The sequence below is a fragment of the Rhopalosiphum maidis genome, chromosome 1, assembly GCF_003676215.2.
Source record: "Rhopalosiphum maidis isolate BTI-1 chromosome 1, ASM367621v3, whole genome shotgun sequence".
Classification (NCBI taxonomy): Eukaryota; Metazoa; Arthropoda; class Insecta; order Hemiptera; family Aphididae; genus Rhopalosiphum; species Rhopalosiphum maidis.
The window spans coordinates 21,572,600-21,599,059 of NC_040877.1; the positions used below are offsets into that span (position 1 = coordinate 21,572,600).

The 26,460-nt window shown below is 23.4% G+C and overlaps 1 protein-coding gene across 1 annotated transcript in view; it reads left to right on the forward strand.

The window, feature by feature from the left end:
• The first annotated feature begins 2,494 nt into the window (after nt 1–2,494).
• The window catches only part of LOC113549237 (neuroglobin-1-like), a 90,744-nt gene continuing 66,778 nt past the window's right edge, over nt 2,495–26,460 (forward strand). The window contains exons 1-2 of the mRNA XM_026950445.1: nt 2,495–2,658; nt 6,999–7,351. Of these exons, the coding sequence (XP_026806246.1) occupies nt 7,095–7,351 (257 nt within the window). The 5' untranslated portion in view covers nt 2,495–2,658; nt 6,999–7,094. The remainder of the gene's footprint in view (nt 2,659–6,998; nt 7,352–26,460) is intronic.

Consider the following 26,460-nt stretch of genomic DNA (forward strand, 5'->3'; position numbering starts at 1 on the left):
GTGTTTAAATGGCTGTCATCGTGTGATTGAAAATGTTTGATGTTTTACTGAATTTTTTGAAACTTATTTTGCTTCACATTTTCAATGAAATTTATTTAAAAATAAATAAAAATAAATTTAAAATAGAACCAAACTTGGGTAACACAAATGATAAAGATTTTTTTAACTGGGGATTTTTCAAATCGAGTTTGAATGTTTGAGTGTTTTTAATTTATTAGAAAATTTGAAAGCTGACCTTTGAAAAATTTTGTCTGTATTCAATTTCCAATTCATATTGAAAACACTATTTGAAACTTTTTAATATTGTTTAGTATGATATTAAAATTCCTTTTTGATTTCATTGATAACCCATTACCTTTAAGTCTATAAAATCAAAAAATAACATTTAAAAATGTGATTATTTATAACTATGTTTATTCACGTTTATTTGATAATTTTTTTCTATTCATAAAGATAATTGTCCTGTATCAAAGAAGCGATTCGATAAGTAATTAGGGTTATATTGTTTCAGGAATCGAAAGTATGAAAAAGTATGAATCAAATATACAATATATATTATAGTGTGTTGCGTATTCATGTTATGTCTCAAAATATTATTCTTTATTATTTAAATTATCATAAAAAGTGTATATTGTAATTAAATTAATAATAATAATAAAAATCTTATATATAGACAATTTTATAACATAGTATAATAAGACTATAAATATTTAAGCAAGTAAATATATATTAAATATCGTATTTTGAAACGAATTTTTCGGCCATCGGGGATATGTTGGATATGCACGAGAATCATAAATCTCTGTTGAAAGAAAATAAAATATTTTTTAATAATCAACAGTTCATACTACTCTTATCTGTACAGGGAATTTGATCTCTCTGTAATGAGAAAATTGATCTCTCGAATATCAACCAATATTAGACTGGCATAACATATTTTAAATTGTATTTAAGTAATGACGTACCTATCTACATAGGTTAAACACTACATAGTGCGTGTTATTGTTTTTCTAAAACTATTAAGATGATATAATATTATGTTCTTATAATTGTTTTCGTCTGTAAGCGCCACTAAATAATTACTCAAAAATACCGATCAATTTATGAAAAAAAGTCTGATTAGTGCTAGATTAAACCGCTTATATATATTATAGTGAACGATATTTAAGTGTGTCATAAGTATCAAAATATTTACATTCTCAACTGACACGAAATTACGGGTTAATTTATTTTTATTGAAACATTATTAGGTATTTAATAGTTCTGTGAGGTATTAATTATTTAAGCAGTCATCATTAAATTCGCATAACTATTGGTATACTATAATATTTCTTTTAAATTTATCCAACAAAAATTATTATTAATTTTAAATACTCATCAAATACAACGTACAGATAGAAGCAAACGTGCAACTTCTGAAAATACACAGGCTGTCGATTTCGTTAAAATATATGTCGTATTATGATAAAATACTCGTCTTTCACATCACACATAAATATTTGTAGTAAAAAGTTCTTAGATGCTAGGTTTTAAAAACAGGTAATTTAAAAAAAATTATGCCTTGAAAATTATTTTCTATTCACTCGTTAGATCACATTTTGAGTTGGGATTAATAGTATGATGGTCACTTAGTTATAACTCTACCATTAGTCCTATTGAAAATGTACAATTTAAATTTTTAAAGTTTCTGAGTTACTAACTAAATAATATGTCGTTAATAACAAAAACTTATATAATATGCGAATTAGGGTGAGGTATTAGCATGCGAGGTAAGGAGAAAGGTTACCGATATAATGTTTATTTATGACTTGTTATATGGTCATATTCATTCTTCAGATTTGCATTCTACGATAGGGTTTAGTATTACAATTAACGTTTGGGAAAAGTTAACTCGTTTCATATACCATTTTATAGATAGGTATAATTAAAGTCCCGATACTTTTTTCCCTAAATCGTTTACTTTAGCAATTACAATTATGGATTATATAGACTCTTTCTTTACGTCATTTATTGTTTTTAACCGTAAAGTTTAACCTACTTGGCTTTAAATTCAATTGCAAATTAATTCTTATTACTATATTATATATTATGATTTATTCAATTTTATTAATTCAATATTATTTAATAATTGTATTTTTGTGTTCATTTATTAATTTTTATAATATAATGTTAATGATTACTGATACTGTAGTGTAACACTAAATCTAATTATTGTCATTCACTGCACTACCGCATTCTACAAGAGGGTTTACCCCTACGATTATATATATATATACATAAATTAAATACTCTGTAAATCCTCCGGGGCCATGTTTGAAATTTCTTGTAAAATCGACGGACAGTACGCAACTACACCTCTTCTTCAACGGCGTCTTCGTCCGATCGCGCACCGCGACATCTCTCGGCCACCCGCCCCGTCCGCCGACCACGTGACACGCACGCGCTGTCCGAACTTGAGCGCCATCCACGCCACCGAGAACTTCACACGTGGACGCGGCGCGCCGACCAGTCTTACCGCTGCGTCCACCACCGTCGCAACTTTTCTTCCACGTCCGTCAGTCTCTCGCAAAATCGTCGTCCTCGTCGTCGCCACCGCCCCCGTCGCTGTTGCGTTTTTCTTTGCCGTCCGAATTTCCATTCAGCTTTCCGTCGACACTGGTACGTACGGTCACTGTTTACATTATATATTATATATTATTTATCACGATATCCGAAGATCACTGGATCTCTCCGAATAGCCTCGCGCAGAGGTCCTGGAAAACACGGGAAACTATACAAATTATTTATAATATGAGTTTTACCGTTGTACGAAATACGACTGAATGGATCTATTATTGTCGATTAAATTTTAAAATTTTTGTGCATAAATATTGTTACAGCTTTTTTTTCGATCTCATTATGCATTTTTTTATTACAATAAGTTTATATATTTTCGTTTTTAGAATGAACAACATCCGAAGTGTTTCGTATACGTTATTTAGATGGTTATTGAGCTCGCTCGCAAATCGGTTGAGTCGTGGCGTGTTTACTTTTACTGTTATATAGGTTTACCGCGGGTAATATAACTGCAAGTTTGGTACATTTCAGGAGGCTCTTTCCTCGCCGTTTGGCGCACTTTATTTTTACTATATTGTTTTAGTTCGGTAGTCGGTTTTACTCGTAACAGTAAAATAATATCGAGGAACTAACGCTATAATATCTAGACGTTTCGTCGTTGTTATACGTTGTACGACAATCTCGGCCACCGCATCCACGGCGGCGTCAAGACGTCGTTATATTTTTGGTTTCGAATGGTTATGCGAATAATAATATCGTCATAATTTCGATATTAAACCATATTTTTCCGTATTATCGAGTTAATGGGCTCGAGTTTTTCTCGGTGAAGGCATTTCGGTACATCATTTTATCATAGCCACTGTCATTCTTATAATACTATGTACTCCTATATTATAATATAACAGCGAGGAGAAATTCGATTAAGCATTTTTGAATTATGATATGGGTGAGAAGTTAATCTATATTTGTTTATTGTTTTAGTTTGTTGGAATAACCGTATATAGACTACTGTACGGACTATATAGTATATATTCAGTACATTGTAATTTTGTGCCAATACGAATAATATAATATTATACGATTTTAAAGTATATTATATCATGTATAATATTCCCACTATTTGGTATTGACTATACGTTGGATTATTTTAAAACTATAAACTATCAATATTATTTGTCAAAAAAGTGAAAAGAAATCATTAAATTAGGCAATGAAATAGTTTTTTTTAGTATTTCATTAGTATACGACTGTTCTACTAAAGCATGGAGACTTGAGTTTTAAAATTAAAAATATATTTTTTTGACTTATTAAATTTTGATACAACTTTCGTTATAATTTCAAATATTATCAAAGCCCTGAATCTGATTTATCACATGAACTGTGTTAAAAAAAAATAATCAAGATCCATTCCTATTTTTTCACTTTCTTACGAATAAAAGTTAAATTCAATTAAATAAAAGTAAATACATATTTATTATATCTAAACAGTCTATTAGGCCGTAGTATATACTGTATAGTGTAAACATAAGTATTCTTTATAAAATTATTACAAGTATGATTATATGTAAGCCACAAGATACCACCTACCTCAGACTATAGATTATATTTTTCGACCATAATGAAGAGGATTCTAAGCCTGTCTATTTTAAAAAAAAAGAATAGTAACTATATTAAGGCAATAAGACATATCAAAAAATATTCAGCACTATAATAAATATGGTTATTTATATTATTATATTAATTAGGTAAAAAAAGTTAATGATGAAACAAAAAAAAAAATGGGACACCCTGTATTTTATCTAATTAAATATTTATATTTTCATTTGAAAGCTTTGTGTAGTATATTCTATGTTTTTATCATGTGTCTATTATAAAATCTTATTTTTTTATGACATCTGCTTATAGTGATGTTAACTATCATCAAATATTACAATATTAACCTTATATTAAAAATGATTTACTCTCATCCAAATTACAAGCTTCCACTGTAAATTTCACATTATGCCATACACAATGTATAATATAATAAAGTAATATATTATGTATGAAAATTGTTGGTGTTCTACAGTAAACATTTTTGAATTTATAATTTATTATATGAAAGTGTGACAGTGAAAATGTTATCGATTTTCGTATTTATAGCAAGTATAAAACTATTCAAGTTTAACTTAAAATATAATAAAATAAAATAACATATTTTATAGATATGTTGCTTTTATTATTTAAATACTTTATAATATAAGATATTACATACGTTTAAAAGTATTTTCTATAAAAATTAAATAATATACAGTTCATAAACTGTTTAGTAAAATTATTAAAATGATTAAAGATAAAATACCCACATACAAAAAAATTTAAATTAAAAGTCACTTTAATAACACTTCTATTTCTGACAATAATACTAAATAATGTAGACACACCAACAATTTTTTAAAAGTTTTATATAAAGATTAATGATCGTTATTCATGTTTTACAAAAACTGTACATAACATTTTTTTTATGTAACTGAAGAAATATCGTTAATACAAATAAAATACAATTTATTGATTGCATCATAAGTTCAATTCAATGTACCTATATTATGATTAAGAATAAGGAAAGAAGATTATCATAATAATCATATAAAATCACATGATAGAAAATACGGGTATATAATTAGCTTTGTACGATTGAGCGTCACTAAAAAATTAATAATTATAAATTAATAGAACCAATTAGGTATATTATATATTAAAATTAAACTCTAAATATTTTAAGAAAAGTTTTAATTTTCATTATTTTAAGGAGGAAAATTTAACTTACTTTTAAATTATTGAGTTATTATTATCGTGTAATTAAAGTAAATCGCCACTTTAAAGTTAGTAGTTAGTTAGTACACCTGTTAGTATCATTATTCGATAAAATAAAAAAAATAAAAAAATATATTTTAGTTTTATACTAAATAGATATATATACTTTTTTATTTTAATATCACTTTATGTAAAATATAATATTAATAATTTCATTTTTACTTAATTGGCACACTCTAAAACAATGTTTATATCATAGATTAAAAATGTATATATATGCTATTATAGTGTTAAACAAACATGTTAAAAAAATGATTCCTTAGTATGCTTGTATTTGATTTAGGAGTAAAATATTCTTCTGAAACTGTATTGATATGGATATATCAAAAAAAATCTTATGTTTCTAATATTTACGTATCTATAGTAGTGGGTCGTATGAAGTAAAATTTATTTTCAATAAGCTTACTTTGATATAAAAAATGCCATGTTTTGATTTTCGAATCTCAAATTGTAATAATTCAATTATTAAAATGAATAAAAAAAATCATAATATATTGAATTGGAAGAAAAATGAAGAAACAACAGTGATGTAATTATATTGTAAATAAATAACGCTGTGGTCATAATTATAAATAACTGACATATAATTTTTAAAAAGAAAAATATTTATAATTTATTATGATCGATAAGTAAGTGGACCCAATAAATATTAAGGAACAAAATAATGTCGGCTCGAAAAAATGGGAAAAGCCGAGTCAAAATGCTTTTGTCAGTGCACATGCTGTCCTGAGTTTACTTAAGTCGATTGTCTTGATTAAAAACGTTTTATAATATATATATATATACTATAATATAAGTTAATCATTTTTTTAATAGTACAAACATTTTAAATATACTTAGCTAGTATTAAGTTGCATCTATACAATTATGATAAATTAGTAAATATATAAAATACTCTATTACCTGCTCTTTTTAGTAAAATCAGTGAAAATAATACATTCAATGATCAAACAAATAATTATAATATCTATATATATGTATATTGGTCACATTTCTAACAACCTAAAGGTATAGTCGTAGTTACATAATTAGACATTTTTGATAATTGGTGTAAAAATAACTTTAAAACACTACACACAGGCCAAGACTAGCGAAATACAATATTTTCATATTTTTATTCTTATGAAAAATAACTATTTTTGGTATACTTGACTCCAGTTGATGTCTTCATGTAGTAAATAATGTATTTTATTATGTTTCTCGTACTCGTATCTTTAATTTAATAAATCATTTAACTCTTCCGTTAAAATTTCAGTTTAGATTTTAAAAATCTTGTAAGTATTTATGAAAATTTATTTACCTATTATTAAATTATATGTATATAATTAATTAATATATACATTTAACTATATTAAATATGCATATTGTTGAAGATAATATATCCCTTTAAAATTTTTATACAATTTAAAAAATTGATAAAACCGTTTTTTAGCAACCATAATATTGGATCATGTTTTAATGATATTAGTGTGTCATAATATATGTAATATTTGTATTTAAAATATTATGAAAAATAACTCAAAACAATATTTTTTTTAATGTTTTTTTTGTGGAAAATTAATCTTTTTTTTACATTTATGTTATTTTAGTTGAATTTTTGGATTACGAAGAATCTAAAATGATAGTGAACATCTTTGTCTCTCTATAATTGTTTTTCGTGTATCCGTGTATATTGTACAAATTCGATGGGAAACGCGGGGACGACCAGAAGGGGATCAATATTCTCCAAGCAAGACTCTACGGGCGAAGATGGCTCAACACGACACAACAAACGGCTTTCGAGCAGGCAAAATACTTTTCTGGAAGAAGAAGAATTTCCGCCAGAACCACCGGCTATGCCTCCACCGGAACCGCTGACTATGCGGCAAAAAGAGTTGCTCACTGAAATGTGGAAATTGTTAGAGGAGGATATCGCAAAAGTCGGTGTCATCACATTCGTAAGGTATACTATACAAATATTAAATTTTATTTAAAAAAATATTAAACATGGTGTTATCGTGAATACAATCGTCTTAGAAATCTACACAAATAACAACGTTATTATTTGGAATAATTTTAAAAATATATATCAAGTTTGTAATTTTAAGCTTTAAAAATATATTTATTATTTAAATTGGAATAATATTTTAACCTAACAAATTAGTTATACGTATACTGCTTATTTAAAAATAACACATAAGTAAATACGATTTATTTTAAAAATAAATTTATTATTACTTTTATAAATTATTATTCGATGTTTCAAATTAACATACAAATAGAATATTAAACAATATGGTAAAGAATATCATAAATTCATAAGAAATATAATATAACATGTACAATATTATCATTTAATGTAAACATTTTTAGTATTGATTGCTCATACATTAATTTTTTGATTCTGATGATATTATTATTTTATGAGTGTTATTTAGAAATTATATTTTAGGTAAATCGTATTTTTAAATAGTTTCCATTTTAATATATTATGAATTAATTAAAGTAAAATTCAATTTCCCTGAATTATTAGAGCATTGGAAAATAATGTAACATTAAATTAATTAAATATTGCAAAATATAGTTTTTCTAGTTTTTATTTGAAATATTATAAATTGAAATACGAAAAATTTGTTTTAAACTATTATATGTAGATACGCCATTAAAAATATTATTTTGTATAATGCATATAATTATGCATAGAGTTTGATTAAAAATGTAATTATTAAAATAGTTATTTGATTAATAAAGTGTTTTTAATAAATTGAAAATGTTTATGGAAAATTTGCTTTGAACTTTATGCATTCGCTCATGTTATAATTTTTTATACCTACATAACATAATCCGGTTGAAATTAGTGCTATGATGTAATACATATTAAAATATTTCGTTTATTCTATTAATTTAATACATTGTATGCCTCGTGATACTCATTAATATATTTTTTTATTATTATTATATAAACGTTCTAAACATAATTTATTTGTACAATAAGCATATTTTCGTTACTTTTAAAATTAAGTCTTTAATAAAGAGTCATTAACTAATGACATTTTCATATGTGCCATTTTACAATAACAAATTGTAAGCGTTGTGGAATCATTTTTCTGATTCGACGAACCCTGAGACATGTTTATTGCGTCTTACATGACTATAAACAGATTTTGGTGATTCATGAGTGAAAAGTAGTGGTCAATACAATATTTATGGGTAGTTTTGTATTCTATCCAATATTTGGATGATATATGCCGATTTAATGCTTGATAAGGAATTTGTAAATATTTCGTTTGTTTGTATAATAGTATTGGTTTAAATGGTGAAGTTCAATGATGATTTGGTACTCGTTAATATAAAAACGTAGGGTATTTAACAGTTCTATATTTATTGTAACTATCATAAAATAGAATTGACTAATACAATCGAATACAAAGTGGTTGGAATTCAAGGATGTCTTTTTAATGGATTTAATTTATTATAGTGTTTATACTCAACTCTTGGTATTTATTAAATTATGTACATTCTGATATATTTAAATATCAGATTTAATTTCAAAATATATAATTGTTAAATTTTTTGGATGCACGTAATATATTAATTGATTTATTTATGAATTACTTAATTATTATGGTATTTTATTAATTGGAATTGGAATTATTTTTTATGTATATCAGGTAGATTATGTAATTTGATCATAGTGAAACTTAATTTTTATGCGATATTTAAGGCTTTATAACTGGAAATGTAATATTATAAATAAACCTTGCTAGTAATATACAAAATGGTCAGAATTTAAGATACACAATGTTAGCGGTTAAATAAATAAAAATGCTAAATCGTAACTATTCAACATATTAATTTACTGTTATATAATTAATTAGACAATATATGGGTTTGGGATGAGGATTATATAAAATTACACACGATTCACTCAACACAAAGTACCTAGCTGTCAAAATAATTAATTTGAATACAAATTTGTTATTAATTGCATCATGTTATTTTCTCTTTGAAATATTAGGTACCTATGTATCCACCGTTTTAGATTTTAGTTAACATTTTTTAAATATAACTTTAAAGAATGAACTATTAAATATTTTAATGTTATAAAGTATTATATATATATATTTCATAAAAGTAGTTAACACCAATACCTATAAGCATTACTGGATATAAATTACGTTAATTTTATAAATAATTGATAATCTATAATTTGTAATGTGTACATTAATTACATACGTATATTGAAATAGCATTAGTCTGTAAGTACTCTGTATTGAGTATTGAATGAACAATAATGACCTTAATACCATAAGAAAGACGAATTAGTTTGGAGTAGATCTTAAAGAAGGTCTTGTTGAAATTAATAATCGATAGTGACAATGCTAGTACCAATTTGACGAGATAAGTGAAATATGGGTCTCTTCAAACGTGTACAATTTATATTTTAATAGAAATAACCTTGAAGATACCAAAAGTAAAGATGGGACAAAATGGTATTGATAATTATAATATTTGCATAATTGTTTGCATACTATTATGTATAGAAATTCAAAATAATTTTCAAAAACTATTTTAAGTGCAAATAGCTATAAGGCAATTTATAATGGTATTTAGCAAACAGCTATTGTGGAGAATAAATCGTAAAAAAATAAAACTAAAAAAAAAATAATCAAATGATTTTTGCTACCATCTCTACTTGTATTTGCAAGTAAAATGATCAATAATTAATAAATAAATTATGGTGCCAGGAAAGTATAACTATGTCAAACGGAAAATTAAAATCATCGATTATATTTATGAAGTGTACAAACACGATTCTGTCAAATATGAGCAGTGCATTTCTTGAAACTTGTGTTGTTGGTGAGATTATTATCTCGTACTTATAGGCAGAATTCTAGGATAATTGGAAAAAATGTAACTCTATGGTATTATTTAACACGTATGGAATATGGTTAGAGTAAATCGAAAAAAATTTAAATTACATTTTATTTTTATTTAATCTTTAAATAGGATAATGAGTCCCGCTGAACAAATTCATATAGGCACCCATAGGATCATACATTTAACATAATTGTAGTACTAAATACAGTACAGTGAATGGAAAAAATTAGACTAAAAAATAAATATACATCGTTTCTGACTAGACAAACAGTATGAATTATTGTTAAACTCACTTTAGTATAAATTTGCGATTTTTATTCATTATATTATCTTTTTGATATTATATGATATGATATAAAGTTTTTCAACGAGAAAAACAATAGCAAAATCATTAATTCATTTTAAATCCTTCAGGTTGGTAAGTATTTAATGGAGATTAAAAATATTTGTGGAAAATTGAAAATAAAACCAATACCGGCATATTGGGAATGTAATATCACTGCAGTAGTGCAGTTAGGTATAAACAAGTTTTCTTGCAGTATTCTAGTTGTGTCTTGTTATATTTTTAGTTGACCGTATTAATTATAAATTTGATACATTTGTAAATATAAATTATTGAGTGATAATGATTATATACGTATATTATACAAATGCTTATTAATTACTCCTACTTGATCGTTTTCTAAGTTATAGGCGAATAATTTTTATAAAATAGCTGTGAGCAATGAACAATCATTATTGATTTATCGTGTAAAGTTTCTAAAATAAATTAGTTAATATATTATAGATAACTTCGTTTAAACATTTCTCCAGAGATTTTAATTGGGGAAATTAATCTTTAAAACTTGTTTGTTAATATTAAATGTTATTATTGGATTAAAAAAAGGTAACGTGCAATATATTTAAATACATATTATTATTTATATAACCGGCAGTTGTCAAATAACCCGTTTTTTAGCTACTTGGATTTACTTTATTAATAAATAGTAATAATAATAATCATACTGTAACAATTTATTAGTGTAATCATATATGAGAAATAATAAGAATCTATTGAACAATTTATAATTTTGGGTGTCCCAACGGATGATGGACCGCAGTTGATAAAAATATCACAACGTGAGTTAATCTGTATCAAATCATTGATTTAATATTTCTAAAAAAATATGCTTTTTTTAGTTGAACTTGTTTTATTTGTAAGAAAAATATTAAACCCATATTATTCTATACATTTATCTTATCGGATAAGTTTGCATTTTATATTTTTATAATATTCTATATTATGTTACTCTGGATAATTTCCTAATCAAGTGTATCTTATTTAATTTTATACTTAGTATATTTATTACTGCATATTACTTTCAAATAGGTTTTCGTAACGTTTTAAGTCCAAATATTTAGTTATCTATAATTGCAATCAAATTCTCAAATGCACATGTTGTGCTTATAATGTTTCACGGGCAGCTGTCATTGCTACCTACCAGTATAATAAACAATGCAGATTGTTCGTTAATACTAAAATCCTTTTCAGTTCTGTTTTTAGCCAAAATGCTAAAACGTATTGTGTAAAGTTTTGTATACCTTCGTTAAATTATATTTTTGTCCATTTTTATTATTCGCATGTAAATGGGTAAAATTTATGAACTTTCTAAAATATTTAGATATTATTATGTGTCATGTAAGTTGTAACTAACAAAATTGCTTTAATATCTAATGGTGACAAAACATGTATTCACCATTAGAAAATACAACAGTTATTTTATTGTCTTTTTGTTTGCATATTAACATTCTGAAGTTTGAAAAAGAACTACATACTTCTTTAAATATCAATATGGTCCAGATATATATCATAGTTAATAGAAAATTCAAAAAAAGCACACACGAATCAAATGTATGTTTACCTATACTGAATAATGATATTTATATTTACAATTGGTATATTTTCAATGAAAACTGAATAAATATTACTTCGAATCTTTATGAGTTAATTATTTATATTTAGTTCATTGACATTTGCATAAAATGTATATTTGAATATTTATTTATACATTATAGTACATTCATACATTGTTTAAATAAATTATTGGATTTGTTTTAATTGTAATTTTTTTATTCAATAAAAAAAAAATTGTTTAATACATGTTTATCTTACGTTTCACTCTCGATTAAATTTATATTTTATTTTTAATGTAAGTCGGTTCAATAAAAACCAAAGTATTTTATTAAGATATTTAAATTTTGTTATCATTACAATTCGTGCAAAAATGCACAACCTTTTTTACATAATAATTGATTTTCAGTAAAATAAATATGCACTAATAATAGTAATAATACATATATACATTTAAATTAAATTGTATCGATCAAAAAAAAATGTAAAAAAAATGAACGCTAATGGCAATAATACAGGAATTAACGATTTTCATTTAATAACCATTTGAATTAGTGTAATCACGTGAAACGTAATGAAATCATTATTTCGTATTCTAATAAGCTATGCAATAAATAATATTAATAGTTCATAGTTGCATGCACTTAGGGCTCGTAGTACCTACGTGAGTACTTTCCGTTTTCACCGTTTCGTATTATTGTTAACACTTGTTAGTAGAAAAGCTGATTGCTCAATCTATAACACAAGAGACTATGAAATGTGATTCATTTGTGATTTGTTTTTATTTTTTATATACCTAAATTCCACTTTGATAGTATTATTAGAAAATGATAGTTCTTTAAACATTTATTTTCTCGTGCTTAATTTGATGTTAATCACCCGAGTTTAATTATTTATTCAAAGATTAAGAAAATACCTAGGTAATTAATTCATTTTGTTTTTTTAATTGAATCTCTGTTTCTTGAGAATTTTAAATTTAAACGTAAAAACGTAAGAAACTTTTTATTTTAACTGCGCTGTTATAATATATAATGCAATAATATATTTTTTATTATGTATTCAAAATATGAAAATGTCGAATAAAAAAATAATATTGTTACAAAATCTCTCATACTCATTAAATTAAAATATATAAATTCTAACCTAGTTTTTATTCTTTTATGTTTTACAAATATAAATATTACTCGTGAAAATACCAACTCTGGGTCATTAAATTAGATACATTTGTTTCAGTAAATAAAATAAGTTTTAGTCCTCGTTTTCCTAAGTACAAATATATACGTAACATGTAATTACCATACTCTATGTACGTACATTAATGTAAATTATGATAGTTTATATATATATATAATAATATACATTAATTACATTAAATACACATTAATTTAATATCCACGCAATGAAAATGCAAATAAATTACTTGCTATGCTTAAAACTACATATTATTGATGTTTTTATTACGGAAGATTTTACCATAAAATTGGTTAGCTGATTGCCCGAATAGTGATAAAAAATTTGTATACAAACAATTAAAATGGATTTTATTTTATTAATTTATTTGTTTGTTCCGTTAATGTCGTTACATTTCAATTTGTTTAATATTCTATATAAGTATGCACTGCCCATATTATCCGTATATATCGTTAAAATAGTTTAAAATATGGTACCTAACACATTTGCACAGTAATAGTTTGGCAATCAAAATATCACAATATACGACATAGAGATACATAATGAAATGGGCATGGACCAATTGCGCTTGTATAACACATAATAAAATGCTTGAAAATTAAAACTCGCGTATTGATCGATTGATAACTGATTAAAGTGACTGGGTATAATATATTTTATAACAGTATCGGGAATTTTATGAAGCGAATTACAATGTAATATAGCTGCTATTTGATTTTGAATAATTGACGATCAAAAAATAACTTGTAAAATGGGAAAAAATATATTTAGTTATTTATATTATATTGTGTATTAATACTCACAAAAAAAATAGGTCAGTGTTTTCATATATTATGTAATAATTATGATTAATTAATAACTTTTTTTTAAGTATTGTAAAATTTTTTGAGCGCAATCGGTCTATTGACCCTAAAATGTTTAGAGCGCGATTGGTATTTAAAAAAGTAATTTTAGCCGCAATTAGTAAACTGCAAATGAAATATGATTTTTTTCCTAGGTATTTATCGTGCCATTTATGATAAATAAAAATATTATACATTAAATAATATAAATATAAATATATTTCTATATTTATAATTATACATAATGCATCTGACTAAAAAAACAAGTGGTTCATTGAATGTGAATATTTACCATTTTGTTTCATTATTATTTCACAGTATCAATAATATAGCATACTAGCATTGAGATACATGATACTGTATTTTAGTTTCCAAGTACTAATACTATGACGTATAAGGTATAAACACGCAAATAAAAAATAATAGTTTTGTTTCATTCATAGGTTATATTTTTAAATATTGTTATGATTATTATTTGAGTATTAACATTTGGGAATCCGGTATTCTTTTGGGATTTTACTACAGTCGTACGTTGTATAAATAATTTACGAGTACATTTCAATATTTTATTATTGTATAGGCTTTGATTATTTTTAGCAGTAGGTACTACATTAAACATGCACGAGAGCAAAAAAAAAAAACCACATTGTCTTGAATTATAAATAAATTTGAATAATAGTTTTAAATGAATTTAATTAGAAATAGTGTTGATGAAAGTAAAATCAAGATATTGATATAACTAAACACTTTAAATTTAACTTTGTAAGGTTAGGTTATGTTTAAATAACGTAACTTTAAAATATAACATCTAAAAATGAGGAGGTTGAAATATATACCTTTATATTTTATTTTACTTTTAAAGGATCTTGATTTTCTCGGTTATTTGTGGAGAATCTACTAACTTTTACTAGTCGTTTATCAGTCAATTTTGTAGATTCATCAAAACTTTTCAAGTTAAAATTACTTAAACTTTTGTTCTGTTTTAAATGTTTTAATATTTGAAATTGGTTTTTTTTTTTTGGTAAATTTGTTTTTAATTAAGTTCACATCAAAATCGTATTAAATGTACTATATATTTTTTTAAACGTGTATAATATCAATTTTATGACATGATTTAAAGATATTTTACCATTTTTTTTGCACATCAAATTAAATAATATTTAAAATTAAAAATCATTTTTTTTTTAAAACAACAGTGCGGGATCACTATCATTATCTGAAGTTATACATTACAAATAATTCAAATAGTGCAATTTTTTTTTTTATCAATTGCTATTGAAATATTTTTAGCATTGTAGCAATTACAAATATTTGAATCGTTAACAACGATACTATAGTTACACACTACATACGACAGACCGTTTTTAAACTTTATTTTCAAAATCACTCTTATTATAGGTATTTTCTTGTTTTAATATTTTACTTTGATATTTTTTATATTATTGTAGGTATATAATAAATTGTTCTCGTGAATGGAAGTTATTGTTACAGCTTAAAGTGCTATATCAAAATATTTTAGACACTACTATTTTTGTTATTTCTTGGGATAATTCAGCACATTTGTTTGTTATCCCAATATCAAAATGGAATTGTTTCTATTTTTGCTTATATCAAGTATTTCTTTTAAAAAGATAGTTTTTTTTTCTACAATTTACAAATTAAGTCGTTTGAATTTTTTATATAAATAAAATATAATAAAATTATGATTTTTAATTCGAAAAATACACATCATAGTAATTATATTATGATTATGACATAAATCTTAATTAATTACAACCTATGAATGCGTTTTATTCGTGTTTTTAATTGATTGAATATTTTTAGTATGACACCCGACAAATTTATGTTCGCAGGCATTATTATGTTCAAAATAAACTAACACTTTATGATGTTGTTGTTAAACAAAGTATATTTAGTCTGAAAATCAGTGTCCACATCGCACTGTGCACAGAACAGATAAGAAAGGGTCTCCTGTTGATTTATCGATGTATTCTCTAGGTGTTAAGATACGTACATAGGATATACTGCGGTCCTTGGGCTCATAAATCACCCGGTAGCGATCGAAATACGTGGTATGCTGTTGATTATGTAAGACGAACTGAAAGCTGACTGAATTTTTAATTTTTCTTTTTGCTGATTCCTTTTTTTTTTATTTTCAAAATGTTTTCACGGTCATATTTATCCCGTTATTGAAGCCCTTTTCATCTATTCAAATCGTATATTATGTGAAATGTACAATATACATAAATATTCTAAAGCATAATATTTTAAGTGCTATTATATATACCTAGTATTTTACCAATACACCATTAAGTTGAATAAAGCGCGTTGATAGGTACACTTATTGGAAAATTTTATCACAGTTAAACTTTTCAACCACATTTATTATATTACCATATAAATGATAATATTTATATTTTGTACGTACAATAAACTAGTTTGTCATATTTTACTAAATATTTATCATCTTGACGTATGTGCTAAGTATAAATATAAAATCTTGATGCTTCGCTCTGATTAAAAATCCATATAACTATAATAAAATGTAAGACTATGGGTGAATATTAATAATTGTTTCATAAATTATTATCAATTATTAAAAATTAATTTATATATTTATAAAATACAGGCGTGTGGCAATGCAGCCCCATGGTTATAGTTACAAATACCGATGTAAAATAAACTTAAATAAGATATAAAAAATGTATTAGAACAAACAAAGGAATGTTATTATGTGAAAAAATGGAAGGAACTTAAAATTGAAGTTATTGAATTTTTTATCGTTATTAAATTATAAAAAAAGCGGTTAAGTAGTAAAATTAGTCGATAAAGGATTTTTGTATGATATATTATAATTATATGTTATTTGCTTTATTATTTAATAAGTAATATGAACCTGTGTTCACATATAACATTATTCACCACAAAAATGGTATCTTCCACAAAATGAATAAAATTTCATTTGAATGCTAATTTATTTTTATTTAGCCGAAAAATTTAAAAATAAATGCAAAGTATTATTGAAACTATGATTACTATGTATGATTATTATTATTATTATCCAACTAGTTAAATATTATTATTAAGTACAGTTATGTTATATAATTAAAATTAATTAATTCGTAAAAAATATTGCGTCAACAACTATAAGATATAATATTATAATTATTTTTTTTTTTTTTTTTGTAATACGCATCTTGAAGTTTGTCACTAGTTTTTAGATTTACACGAAGAAAAAAAATCTTGACTTTCTGTGCAACAATTTGGAATATAATTAATTTCACACCGCCAATTTAACTTATTTATCTCTACTTAATGAACGGTATTCTACATTTTCTAATACAAAATTATGTCCTTTACACCATAGGAATACTTGTATATTTAATTGTCTAAATCATTAATATTATGGTTATTCTTATTTCAAGTTTTAAGTTTGATTAATGTTTAATTAATCGTATTCTTCTTTTCCCTTAACGAGTGTTCAACCATGGAAAAATGTCTTGGCCAAACATTTATGTTGGAGAATAATTAATATAATATTATCTATTGTGTATATTAATGATATACACATTAGTTTATTTATAATTGCCTTAAATAAATAATATTTACCTAATATTTATTTATTCGTGAGCCTGTAACGTTCATTTTGTTACTATGAAGAGATAAATTAATTTAAATTCATCATTATTTATCGTTAAAACATTTATTAAACTATAATTTGTATCAGGAAACCTGAATTTTACCAATACTCGTACATAAATTTAAATATAATAAACTATGGTGTTTTTGAGATTCAATTTTGTTTTAATTCATAATTTATTATATTATTATATGAACATTTAATTACTAAATAAGGTATCAACCTATTTAAAAATGCACGAAGGAAAAATATTTAAATTACACACAGGTGTATGTTTCAGAACATTGAAATATTCTTTTAGTATTTGTTAAGCAATATGTAAATCTGATCGTAAGAAAAGTATTTTTTTTTTTTAGATAAGATTTGAATAGGGACAAATAGTAAGTGAGAAATATATCAAAGGCTTACCTGCTATTGATGTAAATCTGGAAACGCGACAGCACATATTAACTTTTTTTCCAGAACAATTTATTGTATCAAACTATTTTCAAGAAGTTTCATGAAAAGTTATTATATTAAAAATAAATTTAACTTTATTTTGAACTTTCTGTATTTTAACGGCTTTTGTTATCAACTTTTTGTTCTTTTGCTTATACATATGTTTAATTTAATTCGTGAACGTTTAAAAGGTATAAAAATTATAGAACAATAGATGAATAAAATTATTTCTTATTAAACTTAAAAACAACTTTGAATGACCAGAAAAAGTTTTTATGTAAATTTAATCATTTCTAATTTTTCGAGTTACGTACTTGGTTTTAATAAACGAACAGTAAATAAAAGAATTATGTTATCGAAATAAAATACGAATAAGTAATTAATAATACAATTATTATGACATAACTGATATTAACACTTATTTTTATTATTGACTTACATGACTTACTTTTCGGCATTATAAGTGATTTGTTTTTATAATACATATTTACGTTTCTTTACATTTTTTCAATTTGTGATTATTTGAACTTTTAATAAGTTCACTACAAAATTCACAATGGTTTTGTGTGTCTATTATATTATTAAAAAATCATTATGTTACATAAAAGCATACTTATGAAATTAGTAAATTAATATTTGTTTCAAATTTTAAACTAATTTTTCATTTTAAAATCAAAATATCGAAGAAAGCTGAGGGTTATTGATGATTGTGTCTCAATGTTAAATAATTTTAAAATAGTATTTTGATTTACTATATTATACTATATCACTTTATTTTCGTCAGTTGTTTTATTATATTTTTGTTTATATTATTTATAACCTATATTGATTTATTCAAATTTTCGTAATGAGCCTAATAGAAATACTGATTTGTGTCACATTATAAATTTTTATTTCACATGTTTAAGTTATCTTTGTGTTAGTGAAGTACAATTTTTTTTTGTCTCTAATTTAAAATATACCTCCCAATTGGCTAAAAGAATCCAAAACCAAAAGCTCTTAAACCTTTTGTAATTATATCAGTATTAGTAAGTTATTATATCTTAAAGATATTTTTTTATCTTTAACCTGTCTTATGACACTGTTGTAAATTTGTGAATTTCATATGAAAGAATTAAAAATAATCATATAATTGCTTGATAATATACGTATATCGAAAAATGATGTATTAAAATCGTATGAAACATTAAAAAATTAAATATTATTTTAATATAATAAAGTAACATAAACGTACATGTCTTAAATGAAAAAAAAGGTTGCTATTGATTCATTTTAAGAAGAATGCTCAAACAAATATTTCCATTATAATTTTACATTTGACCTATTTTTTAAAAATGTGACATATATGGCGTTTTTAAAGAAGGAAACCAGAGTTAAGGTGAAGCGGAGTGACGAGAGTCAACCACTCGATGTACTTGTCTTTAAAATCGACGTAACTTTTATGAATTTATCTATCGTCAAAAACTAAAAGCATTTTAACGTAAATTAAAAACTATGAACAATAAATTAATTATTTTTCAACATAAAAACTTGATTTTTTTTTTATATAAACTTAAAATAAGTATGATTAGATTGCTTTTAATTAATACTTATTAAGTATATCTATTATTGAAAAATAAATGAATAACAATGTATTTGTTTGAAAAAAGTTATTATCATATTTTTTTAAAAATAATTTTGAGTTTAGAATATCAACATCACAAATAATTTGAATATTATTGATAAAAAATCTGTATATCCCTAAATTCATTTGAGCATAAAATTCAACTCAAACACACACTCGCTGATATAAAAAAAAAAAAAATGAAAATGAAATGAAAACATTGTGGTAAAATTAACTTTATCATAAATATTTTGAAAGAATTAAAATACAGTAATAAATATAACTATTTCTAATATTATTTTAAAAGTATAATATGAAGAAAACAAAAATACAAAAAAGTTTATAAATAAAATGTTTAATTAATTTTACAATAGAATATCTATTATATTATATGTATTTATATATACGAATATACGAATATAGTCATTAATTTAATCTAAATATTTTTGTCTGCTCAATAAAAATACGGGTATGAATACAATTTTGTGTCCTTCCAATACAATTTATTTTAATTAATATACATTGTATTTTATATAGAATATGTAAGTTATTTATAATTTATTTATTTTGTGACTAACTTATACATTGTATGAATAGAAAGATTAGATTTCCAGTGTATAGCTTAGTTTCAAATTAAACATTGTAATTAACTTCTTTATAAGATAAATCTAATAAAGTCGTATTGTACTACATCAAATAAAACTGCACGAATACAAAGTATTTATGATTTGTCCTTTGATACTTTGGGAATTACTTACAAAACAATCTTTTTAGATAGCATCTCTTTTGAAATCGTGAAAATATCGTTAGGACTATCATTAGATTTTAAAATACCGTTTTGCGCCGTAAGGTTTACTAAATAATGTTTTTTTTTTTTTTATATAAATATCAATATAAAAGTCCTTTTAGATAGAGTTTTCTAATTTTATTTATCTGTTTGCATAGCTAAATATTATATTTTATTATTCTATTTTTGTAATGCTTTTTTTTGTTTAATCCCGTCCTATCGTTAAATTTGTTTCGAATAAAATAAATAAACTTTATTTTCAATTTATATCTTAACAATATCTTTAAGATCATTGATGTAGTAAATAATATGATATGATACTAACATTCCTACATACTTTTATAATCAGTTTTAATTTATAAGTTTATTTTAATCATTTTTCACAACATTAAATCTTATGGTAAAATAGAAAGGATTTTGTAAAAATAACATGGTTAAACAGAACAGACAAAATTATCAATCGTAATGTGAAATGTCCACACTTTATTAATTCCAATAAATCATTAGCTGAATGTTAACTAATATGTCTAGTGAATATATATTTCACCATCAATTATTTACTATAATATTGAAAAATTGAAATTCTACAATGCAACTATGATATAAAACATCATATTCTGCAGTTGCCAGACTGTTTATTACGGTTGATAAAATTGTAATCTACGATTATCGATAAATCGTTATTATTATTCTTAGTATCCAAGATACAGATCGTTTATTGAATTGAGTTACAAAACAATAAACAATTAGGTATAATTTCAAAATTAATTTAATCATAATATATTTAAAGATTGATAAGGAACTAATAATAAAAATATAATTTACTATTTTGTATAATTTTAATTTTCTCAATAGACCAACCAACTGTGTTTGAAAATCCAATACATTTTCATTTTAATATTAAATGATGTTTTATAATAAATATATATATTATGAATGTGTTTATTATTTGTTATACTTAAAAAATATAATGGATAGTTATAGATAATAATTTTCAGCTTAAAATAAAAGTACAAATAATAAGTATTTTTTGATTCTCATTATTATATCCACTTATAATATATTCGATTATAAAACAATAGTTTTAAGTTTACAAGGATCTTACAGAAAGTCTTGTCCGTATTACAAACTATTATAGATTAAGTCAGGCATATAACTTTCCTGAAAATTTGAATTTAATCACGGAAAAGTCTTGTCTAAAACTTAAATAATTTATTTTTTTTTTAACATAAAGGTAATCTCCTTAATGTATTATGAATCTATTTTGAGGTAATTTTTAATTAATCGAAAATTAATCTGAATTTAAAATCTTCATAAATAATAAAATTTACATACTTTTTTAGTTTGAATAATATTTTATTCTTATTAAATTAAATTTTGTATGGAATTTTATAAAAATAATGTTTCATTTAAAAAAATTCTAAACACTGAGAAGAATTATAGTAACCTATTTCACAAAAATTCTAATAATTATAGCTTTATTTATCAATTGGAAATATTATCTATTTTGTTCTAGATTTTATAGCTCCGTTTTATTTGTTTTGTAATTTCTTTAAATCTAAAGTAAAGCACTAGAAATTATCGAAAAATATTTAAGATGCAAGTATACAGTATCAACTTAGATAAAGTTATGATAATTTTATTAGTAGAACAACAATTTATTACTGAAATTTAGTGTTAATAGCTAAGCCCAAGTTGTCGATGCGAAATGAGGATACATTAAAAAATATATAAATAACAATTGTAATACTTCTAAAGTATTGGTTATTTATTTTGTATACATTTGATTTGAAAAAAAAAAAATGTTTTTGTACTTTAATAAACTTAAAATGAATTTTAAAATACGATTCAATTATATTATGATAAATTAGACATCGTAATATATTTGTAACATTAATGTAAATATTGCTTGAATATATTTATTATTTTCCTAAAAAATCAATAAATACATTGTTAATCTTAAATTCAAAGTTTTGAAATAGTTTTTTGAGCCATTATAGTGTACGTTATTAAACAATATAAACCTCAAAATAAAAATATATACAATCTCTGAAATATCATGTTGATTCTGTATTCTTAAATCTCTTTCCATGTGAGATTATTATAATATTCCTCTTATATTTTACATATTATTTTAAAATCATTTTTATAGTATTTGATTATATTATTAGGTAGTTTCATATATTGGATTTTTCTGTAAGTGACAGCTCACATACTACCTACTTTCATAAAAAAAATCAGATAATTTTGATCAATTACCTTTTGTTTTATACACAATAGGGTAAGTATAATAAATTTAAATTATTTTTTATGTGTATACTGTATATATTATATTATGTATATTTTTGAAATCTAATTTCACCACATCGTACCACTCATGTTCATTTAAATTATAGCAGTGCATTTATCTAAAGAAATATCGTACTTGTCACTAGTTCAAAATCTCTATCAAGATGATTATTGGTAGTCTACCAATTTCATAAGTAGAGAATGCATGATATCAAATATCAAGAATTTTATATTGTGTATAATTTTGAAGTTATTACCGTTTTCTCCAAATTTTACTATAATAGTTTTTCATTCATATTTATAGAAAAGTTACTTTAACAATTTTCAAAAAAATAAAATAAAATGCTTAAATATTAAGAAAACTTTAATTTATTTAAAATCTTACATAAGTTATTCAATCAAAACTAAATTTTAGTCATAAGGAGGAACATCGCAGTAAACATTTTATTTGATAAAAAAAACACAATACAATAATACTATATAGTAATAAACCGCAAAATTATGCTAAAATTAGAATTCTTTTATTGAACATTTCGCTACAAATAAATCTATTCTCAGACTAACAAAAATATTATTTTTATTTTTTTGAATATTTATATCAGTACTTACTAAGAAATTGGACATTCAAGACTAATTTATGAACTATGGGACTGTTAGGCATTTAACTCTTAATAGTTTTTCAAATAAAAAAACAATTAATTTACGAATAAGCTCTGAACTAATTATTTATTTAAAACAACGATAGGTACCTATAAGGTGGAACATATAATTTAAAACGTTCAAACTCTCAACTTATTATATTATTTACGCTTTACACCAACGTAGCTTAATGTCTAAACCATATTTTAAATCAAAGAAAACCATATTTTCAATTGGTTTCTTAAAAAAATGATTCGCTCATTAAACATTCATAAATTATAATTGAATTATCTAGGTCATTTAAAAAGTTTAAATTTGCATTTTTTTTAAAGTACTTTACACCCTACTTTTTTTAATTCTGCAATAGTATGTATCAAAGTATCAATATAAACTTTATAAATATTTTTAAATTGATAATATTTTTTAGTGCAATTTTCATAGTAATTTAAATTATTTATCAGTTAAACAATGTAAATATAGTGAATTAATAATGATCAAAAGACAGCTATTTTATTTTGAAATTTGTAACTGAACCGTGATACGAAATAAAACACTTGAATAAACATAAATATAACACACTTGTGTGATTTAAGTATTAAAAATCAAATAGTTTTTGTGATTCTTTATTAGTTTACTTTCAATTAATCACCTCATTATTTCTGTATAGTACTCTAATCTTCTAAATTATTTTAATTCTCTTTTTTTTTTATTTAAACAATACGATAAATTCAATTGTATTTTAATTAATGAAAAAAACTCGTTTCAGATTGAAAGAGTTGCTCATATGCAGTTTTTAAAACATAAACAGTGTAGCTAACTACCCTCCTCAATTATTTTCTTTAGCAGTGGATTTATTCAATTACTGATTTTTGGAAGTGTTAAGTTTTCTTTGAGGCCATGTTTTATATACTAAGATTTTTTTTTACAATTTATTTTACGTCTTTCACTATTAATTGAAAAAAATTGCATTCAAAAAATGTTTGATTAATCACTGCGCATAATATATATTTATTAAAATAGATATCAGTTTATTTTCACCAATTTTCTGTCAAAAACGCAATTCAAGATTGCAAAAAAAAAAAAATCTTCAATAATTATTTCCTAAGCCGATTCCAATAATATATTTATAATTTATATTTTTACTTTATTAACATCTACAGTGTATAGCAAAAAATAATAATAATTTATAGCGTATAATATTTTAAATGTTTGTATGAAATGATTGTGATTTGTAAAAAAAAAAAAAAAACGTAATATCAATTACTATAAAAATATTATATTTTATCACGCACATAATTGAATTAACAGCTTGAAAATGACGAAACCAAACAAATGTTATTTTCCCCAATTGAATAATATGAACATTTAATACAATTTTTTTATTTTTGCACATTAATCGAGTAGATTTAAAAATCCTAACTTACACATTGGATACTAGAACCTATCGCTTAAAAGATAAAATTAATATTATTTAAGACGAAGCCCTAAAATAATTTTAAGAAATTGATCATATTATTGTATTAGTATTAAGTTCAGCAATTAATTATGCAAATAAATTTCAATAATATTCTAATATGTGAAAATTGGTATGGAAAATACTAGCATAGATGCAAATGTAATTTTTTTTCATTACAACATGATAATGCATATTTTATACAATATTAAATTTATAAAAAAAATATATGGTAATAAATAATTATAGTTATAGCTCGTTTTAAATTATTTTCGTATTCTAAATTTTTTAAAGTTTATTATCAAGTTTTGTATTTATATTTTTGTAAACCTTTATTATAACCTTAAATTATATCTTTATTTTCTACCACATTTTATAGTTGAAGAGTGCACTCAATTGCATGCCTTAAATAAAATGTGTAAATTATATTTAATTAAATTAAATATAGCATTTAAATTAATGAAATATAAATTATGTAAATTACACCATTTAAGTCTTGTAAAAATTGTTATTTTAGCCTTTGCTCTGTACAAAACGATAGAGATAGCTTAAAAAATTATATGGTAATAAAAGTTGGTGATAATTTTGATGAAAAAAATTGAATTCTAAATTTTAGCTTGTAAACGATTTAAAGCAAACTCTCAGTCTCTAGAAAAAAAAAAATTTTTTTTTGATATTGACAAGGTCGATTCAATAAATAATATTATAATATATAAATATTAATAAATATATTTAAAGCTAATGTGGTTTCGCTCACAACGTTGTATGATAGAAATGTATAGTATTTTTGTTGATTTTAACGTAATACAATTAATTCGTTCTTTTTTTTATCTGCTCGATTTCAAACATCTATGGATGATAATTATCGAAAAGTATTACTGCCCGTCAAATGTAAACTCAAAAAACAAGACGTAATAATATATGCGAACATTATTAAAGTGATAACCTTCTTATGCTATTCAGAATTTAAAAGTTTCAAACTATAAATACTATCATAATATACAAGTTTTATATTCTTTTACGTATTTTTTGAAAATGTTTTTATTCATAAGAAAATAAAAGTCCAATGGTATTACGTTTGACAATAGCGTATTATTACATGATTGGATTTACTGTATATCATATACATGTAATAATATATATTTTTATATATATAACGTGCCTTACATCATTCATGATCGTCTGTCAAACAAACTTACCTATTTCGTTTATGTATGCGTATTGGTATACATCAACTTTGCACCATAATAATACCACTGATGTGAAATTTAATGATGGAATCGTTCAATCGTCGTTTCCAAAATGTCATTTGCTACTTTTTGTTTGTGGCGTTTGTGCAGATTACCGAAAAACTCATATTATCCTTTTTCTTGTCCTTTCGTTGACTTTCGTTACTGTAATAATATTATAATAATAAT